Source organism: Diabrotica undecimpunctata, unplaced genomic scaffold, assembly GCF_040954645.1.
Source record: "Diabrotica undecimpunctata isolate CICGRU unplaced genomic scaffold, icDiaUnde3 ctg00000945.1, whole genome shotgun sequence".
NCBI lineage: Eukaryota > Metazoa > Arthropoda > Insecta > Coleoptera > Chrysomelidae > Diabrotica > Diabrotica undecimpunctata.
This window is the reverse complement of record NW_027313308.1, coordinates 5,173-12,723: the sequence shown is the minus strand read 5'-3', so window position 1 is coordinate 12,723 and position 7,551 is coordinate 5,173. Positions and strand designations below refer to the sequence as shown.

Sequence of the window (7,551 nt, the reverse complement as noted above, 5' to 3'; positions counted from 1 at the left end):
AGAAAAAATAAACCAGAGCTTCCAGCACAAATTGCGAATAAAGAAGTTCATAGTTCGTATTTTTACTTCACGCAAGATACCACTGTTGTTAACTATATTCCTAAACACAATAAAAATGTTGTTCTTATGAGTACTTTGCATCATGAAAAGGCTATTAGTGACAGAAATAACAAAAAAAAACAAATTATTTTAGATTAAAATTCCAGTAAGGGAGCAGTGGATACTCTAGATCAGCTCGCTGGTACATATACATGTAAGAGAAAGACAAATCGCTGGCTCATGATTGTTTTTTATAATATGCTGGACATTTCTGCCTACAACGTGTTCGTTTTATGGACATCAATAAATCCCCAATGCAACACCAATAAACTTACAAAACGGCGAATTTTTCTTGAGGAATTGGGAAAAACACTGGTGAAACCACTTATCCTTTCCAGGAAAAATTTACCAAGAACCAAAGACTCACAAGAACTGGTAAAAAGGACACGAGCAGAAGTGAGTAGAGAAAATGGAAATTCTAGTTCGTGTGAACCGTCTATGAACAATCCAACTCCACCTGCTAAACGATCACGCTGTAAATTTTGTTCTAAAAACGATAATAAGACTAATATTTTATGTTCTATATGCCATAAACATATTTGTAAAACCCATTCTTTTTATTACTGTCCCAGTTGTAAACTGAATTAAATTTTGTAGATATTTGTTATTAGGCTTTTCTGGTTAATGAAAGAAAAAAATACCTTTTGTTTTTGTTAATAAGGTTTAATTTACATTAATCATTTTTGTTTAATTAACCATAATTTTTTTGTTAGTAAAGTTTTGTTTAGCACTATTAGCTTATTTTATTTCGATTAAGGAGCGTAAGCCATAGTTGGGTCATATTGACTCGAACAGTACATTTGTGTAGTTGAATCGAACGGGACAGCAGGGTTAAATAATAATTTTGTTTACTTAAACCTGAAAAGTCAAAGTTGACGTACATTGACAAGTAAGTATATCTGAACATAGTCAAAGTTGACGTAAACTGACAAATATATCTGAATTAATAATAGACATGCGCTGTATAACTATCTCTGTCCTTCAGAGCCCACAATCCCATAGGTTATAATTACTTTTACTTCCGAAATTAGTTATGACTTATGTTTACTAAAGAGTGTAGACCTTTAAAAAAATGTTGTTCCTTCTTCTCTCCAAACAAAGTTCGGAAGATATTGATTTTAATAACATAGTTTGAAGCATTTTTCCAAATTCTAAACATTTTGTAGTTAAAGACTATCTTACATTTAAACGCTCTTCGAAAAATAAACAAAGGAAAGAACTACAGGTAATAGCAAATCAAAGCCAAAATCCATTAAATAGAAGGATCAGTCTCTCAGTGTAGTCTTTGAATAGCGATCACAGCAACCCAAGAGAGCAAAAGAGCAAAAAGAAACAAAAGCCGTCACACCGTCACCCAGAGATCTCCGTCCAAGGCCTGGCGCGATCCGCCGCGTGACACCACGGCCTCCTGCGGCATAATATGTGGGTATTTGTCACCGTAAATTTCCTGAATCGGAGAAGAGCCGTCTTGGTATAGGCCTTTTTGGAAACGTTACATGTATGTACCAGGGTTAGGGTTTAAAATCTATTGTTACACCATAATGGCTTATAAAAATAATATAAAACATGTTTAGGGTCCTTTTAATCTTAGTATGTAAGAGTAAAAATGTTTTACATAACATTTATTTAAAATATCACATAATGAATTAAAAGTTTTCGGATGTAATGCTACCGACAGATATTAAACATCGATAAAGTCGATACATTGACAAATGGCGTGCTATACTACAAGTTAAGTTACAATCAAGGCAAAATCAAATAAAGCAGTAATCCGAGCAGTAGAAGGACATGATACGTGAATAGTTTGATGATTTTCAATTTGTGATAAGAACAACGCAAGAGAAGAATATGAAAAATTGTCCAAACTACTACCACATTAATTCATTTTGAAGATTAATATACCGATTTAATTTATTATTAAGCAATAAAAGCTTATACGAAAATAAATGTAGCGTCTCATTACCTACTTCTTGCCAAATTACGATTAAGAGCAAAAAAATAAACCGAAAAAGAGACCACATTTAGATTTTTAATAAAACCACATAGAGTCATAATATCGAATGATGCAGAATCTCAGCACATTTTATTATTACTACTATTTTTCCTTTACTAAATCGAAAAAAACATCAAACATATTACTTTTTAATAAACCACTGATTTAGATCAAGAAATGTATGTTGACAAAATGTCAAGTAGATAATAAATTTGATAATTTTTCGACTGTTCTAACAACCATTCAAATTTCGTCATTCTGTGTCATGTGGAACAAGTTCACCCAATCATGTCAACATTAGACTGATAATTGCATTCAGTGCAATTTTCAATCCCTATGACAACACGATCGAGTTTGACAACTTCATCCAAATAAATTTCAAAATGTCACGTTTCGGCCATGAGAATGTTCAAAGTATAAATGCGCTAATCAAAGAACAAATTCCCAGAAATACAATCTACAATCACAAATATATTTGGGGAATATTAAAAATTTTAAAAAAATTATCCGCCGAATATCCCTCTGACATTGATGAATGCCTCATAATTTCATGACAAATTTCTCAAGCTCGTTGCTTGGTAACAGCACGAAGCCGAAGGCTTCGTGCTGTTACCAAGGAACGAGCTTTCGATTGTCTTGAAATTATCTCGTCTGTTATCAATGTCCTAGGGATATTACTACTGATAATTTTTCGACTGTTTTAACAACCATTAAAATTTCGTCATTTTGTGTCATGTGGAACAATTTCGCCCAATCATGTCAACATTAGACTGATAATTGCATTCAGTGCAATTTTCAATCCCTATGACAACACGATCGAGTTTGACAACTTCATCCAAACAAATTTCAAAATGTCACGTTTCGGCAATGAGAATGTTCAAAGTATAAATGCGCTAATCAAAGAAAAAATTCCCAGAAATACAACCTACAGTCACAAATATATTTGGGGAATATTTAGGGAATATAGAAGAACAACAATTGCTAAAAATTACTGGTCATGGCAATCAGAATTCCAGAACACCACAACAAGATTATAAATATTATGCGTGGTAATAGATCTTCTATTGTAGAGAACAGCAACGAATCTAATGTTAACTTAAATTTTAATAATTGTACTTTCACTAACTGTACTTTTAATAAATAAATGTTTCGTTATGTTGAGTTATAATAGTATATAATAGATCTTCTATAGTAGAGAACAGCAAAGAATCTAATGTTAACTTAAATTTTAATAATTGTACTTTCACTAACTGTACTTTTAATAATAAATGTTTCGTTATGTTGAGTTATGATTTTTTTTTTCGAAAAATTATCCGCCGAATATCCCTCGGACATTGATGAATGCCTCATAATTTCATGACAAATTTCTCAAGCTCGTTGCTTGGTAACAGCACTCAGCCTTCGGCTTCGTGCTGTTACCAAGGAACGAGCTTTCGATTGTCATGAAATTATCTCGTCTGTTATCAATGTCCTAGGGATATTACTACTGATAATAGATTCTTAAAAAAAGTTCATGACGAATTATGTTATTCATCATCATCATCATCCAGCCCCGTTTTCACATCCATTGTTGGATATAGGCCTCCTCCAAACGTCTCCAGTTCTCTCTATCTCTAGCTGCTGCAATCCAGTTTGTTTCTATTCTCCTTAGGTCGTCGGTCCATCGGGTGGGTGGTCTGCCTCGACTTCGCTTGTCGGCTCTTGGTCTCCACTCCAATACTCTCTTCGTCCATCTTCCGTCTTCCATTCTAGCAACATGTCCAGCCCACCTCCACTTTTGTTTATTGATTCGCAGTATAATATCGTCAACGCCAGTTCGTCGGCGTATCTCCTCATTTCTCACGCGATCTTTCAAGGTCAGACCCAGCATTGATCTCTCCATTCGCCTTTGTGTTACCTTCAGTTTTTCGGCAGTAGCTTTCATTAAAGTTAGGGTCTCTGCTCCGTAGGTCAAGACTGGTAGGATGCATTGGTTAAATGCCTTCCTTTTCAGGTGAATTGGAGTATTTGTTTTAAAAATGTCTCTCATCCTTCCATATGCCGCCCATCCCAACGTGATTCGTCTATTTAGCTCGCAGGTTTGGTTGTCTCTGGTTATTCTGATTTCATGACCCAAGTATGTGTATTTATCGATTAATTCTACCTTGTTGTTATTGATCTGTATCTCTTCGCTGGGAACCATATTGGTCATCATTTTGGTTTTCTCGAAATTTATCTCCAGCCCAGTTTCTTGTAGTATGTAATTCAGTTCTTGGAGCATGTCTTTGATCTCTCCCAGATTATCTGACAGAAGCACGATATCGTCCGCAAAACGTAGATGGTTTAATCTTTCTCCATCGATGGATATTCCTTTCTGTTGCCATGTTAGTCTTTTAAATGCATACTCAAGAACGGTAATGAACAGCTTTGGTGACATGGTATCACCTTGCCTGACTCCCCTTTTTATCTTTATCTTATTAGTTGCTGAATGTAGACTTATGGTTGTTGTGGCATTTTCATATATATTTTTAACTATATTACAATATCTGTGGTCGACCCTGCAATCTTGTAGTGCTCTTAAGATGGACGGTAATTCCACTGTATCAAACGCCTTTTTAAAGTCTACAAATATCAATGCCAAGGGACGGTTATATTCGTTAGTTTTTTCTATCAAGGTTTTTAGGCACTGCAGGTGATCATTTGACTCTGAGATAGCGCGTGCGGAAACCGGCTTGTTCCCGAGGTTGGTAAAAATCCAGCTTTGTCTCTAATCTGTTCGTTATTATTCGGGTGTATAATTTATAAAGATGGTTAAGGAGACTGATTGGTCTGTATCTTTCCAGGTCTGCTATATCTCCCTTCTTGTGTAAGAGTACAGTTATTGAATTATTCCACTTTGTTGGGATATTTTGATTCCATAGACATAGATTAAAGAGCTTTTGAATTTTGGTTATCAGTACTGAGCCTCCTATCTTTACTCGCTTCCGTGACGACACCGTCCCTCCCCCGGAGCTTTGTTATTCTTCATCTTTTTTAGAGCCTTGTAAATTTCGTCCAAGGAGATTTCTGGGATATCTTCGGAACCCTGATTTTGAACCTTCCTCTGCTGATATTCAACTATATCTAGAGTCGATTGGTTGCTATATAATGTCCCATAGAATGATTCCACAATTTGTAACAAATGTTTCTCTGTTTGATGTGATGTTGCCATTTCTATCCTTGAGTTTGACTATTTGTTTATTTCCATTTATGAGTTTGCGTCTCATTATTTTCATACTCTTATTTTCCTCAATAGTTTTTGATGATTTTCTCATCTCTGTATTTTCTTAGGTCTTTTCTTATTTCTCTTGATACTTCCTTGTTTATTTTATTTATATCGTCGTTACTAGAGTTTTCGTCGCTTCTCAGTATTCTTCTTTGTTCCCATTTTTTTCTGTGTGTCCAGACTAATTTTTTCTTCCTTCACGCTGTTTGGGGCAGCATTTCTTTTGAGCTTCTGTTATTGCTTCTACTATTATGTCATTTAGGATGTTAATATCATTTGTTGATGATTTTTCTTGAAGGAATTTACCGATATGATCTTCAAAATTTTGTTCGTTGTTTGGATGTGTCCATATGTTTTATTTGCTTCTTTTTTATCATATTGTGTCGTTCATAGTTGGTATTTAACACAATGGTGGCTCTCACCATACGATGGTCGCTTGATTTCGCAAATTTATTTAGCACTGTCACATCTGTAAATATGTATCTTTTATCAGTGATACAAGTAATCAATCTCGTTTGTCGTCTTCCCATCTGGGCTTTTCCACGTCCATCTGCGGTGAGGTTTCTTGTAGTAGTAACTGTTCATTAGGAATAGGTTTTTCTCTAGTAAGAAGTTTAAAAGAGTGTCGCCCACGGTCGTTCCGCTCCCTGACTTCCAAAATTTCCAAGAGCAGTTATTTTCCTGCTGGTCCCAGTTTTTGTTCCTATTTTGGCGTTAAAGTCTCCACATATAACTGTGAAATGTGTACGGTCGTTTGTGATGGCTGTGCTTAAATCATCATAAAAGACTTCGATCTCCTCGTCTGTATATTCTGTTGTTGGAGCATAGGCTTGGATAACTTTTAGATAATACCTAGTTTTTTTTTTGAACGTGGCATATGTAACTCTAGTGGATACTGATTGGACAGTTTTTAGATTTCCTGCTAGCTGTTTGTTTATAAAGAATCCGACGCCTCCTACTGACATTATGTTGTTCTCCGTGATAGTAAAACAAGTGACCGGATTTTAGGGTCTCGAGGCCCTTCACCTCGCCTTCTCACTTTCACTAACTCCGACGATGTCCCATTTGATCTTTTCTAATTCTTTTTCCATTTCTTTAAAGCTTTCATCAGAAAGTAGAGTTCTAGTATTCATGGTTGCAATTTTGAAAACTGTTTGTTTTTTTAAAGCATACTCTTTCAAGTCAAATTTGTGTCCCCCCCCAGAATCCTTGGGACAGACTGATAAATCAGAGTGAGAGTGTCTACTCACCTGGGGTAGTTTCCGTTTTGTTTTAAAATCTGACATTTGTAAGGAGTTTTTTGGCTAAGTTCAATGCCACGCGAGCCCACTGCGTGTTGGCAAGATTTCAGTTTCAGCCGCCCACCTCTGGGAACAGACGCCTGTTTGCAGCCGCCCCCACTCTGGGTCAGACGCTGCTGCTGTCGCAGGTATCACAGCTGCTTAAACTCATAATGTGAGTGACGAGCCTGTGAGTATCTGGAATTAAGCCTACAGGATTTTTACTTCCCCATAGCCTTAATCCAGTAATGACATTACTGCTGCCTAATGTCATATCCTCAGTTGATCCGCGGGTACTTATTTGGCAATGCTTTATTCGTACCTGTCCTGCATATCTTCAGGAACTTTCCCTATCAGCCCATATGGGGACGTGCCGTGTCGAGGTTGAGGACATCCCCCGTCCAGTCTGTCTTCCGTGGAGTACAGAATTATGTTATTAATGTTAACTAATTTACGTTTTATAATAAGTTTTTATTTATGTTTTGTAACACGATGATAAACACTATAATAAAAATAATCAATAAATTTTAGATTTAAGGTCGCGGCATATTATCGTGCACGTATAGTTTCCGGAACGTAGCGTTTCGAGTCCAGCAAATCGGACTGCGCGTTCACATTTTCATACGATAGAACGTTTTAGTTTGGTTCGGTGAAGATATTGATATCGCTTTTTTTCGACAAAAATTATGTGCAATTGCTCTTCTAATTAACGATGAAGAATGAAAAATTGTGTGGAAAAGAAGGTTTGAAGTACATCCAATGCTAAGAGAAAGGAAGAAGGAAGGTGAATACTGGACTTTATACAGAGAATTAATTGATGGCGATGAAAAAATATAATGGATATTTTAGAATGAATAGGATTCAGTTTAAATATGTTTTAAATTTAATTACATCTTCAGTTTAAAAAACAAAATACTACATTTAACGAAGCCGTA

At 35.8% G+C, this 7,551-nt stretch overlaps 1 protein-coding gene across 1 annotated transcript; it reads right to left on the bottom strand.

The window, feature by feature from the left end:
* Window positions 1-5,950: 5,950 nt before the first annotated feature.
* Window positions 5,951-6,301, bottom strand: LOC140431880 (uncharacterized). The gene has a single exon (XM_072519752.1). The coding sequence runs from the start codon at window positions 6,299-6,301 to the stop codon at window positions 5,951-5,953; it is 351 nt and encodes a 116-aa protein (XP_072375853.1).
* Window positions 6,302-7,551: the final 1,250 nt, after the last annotated feature.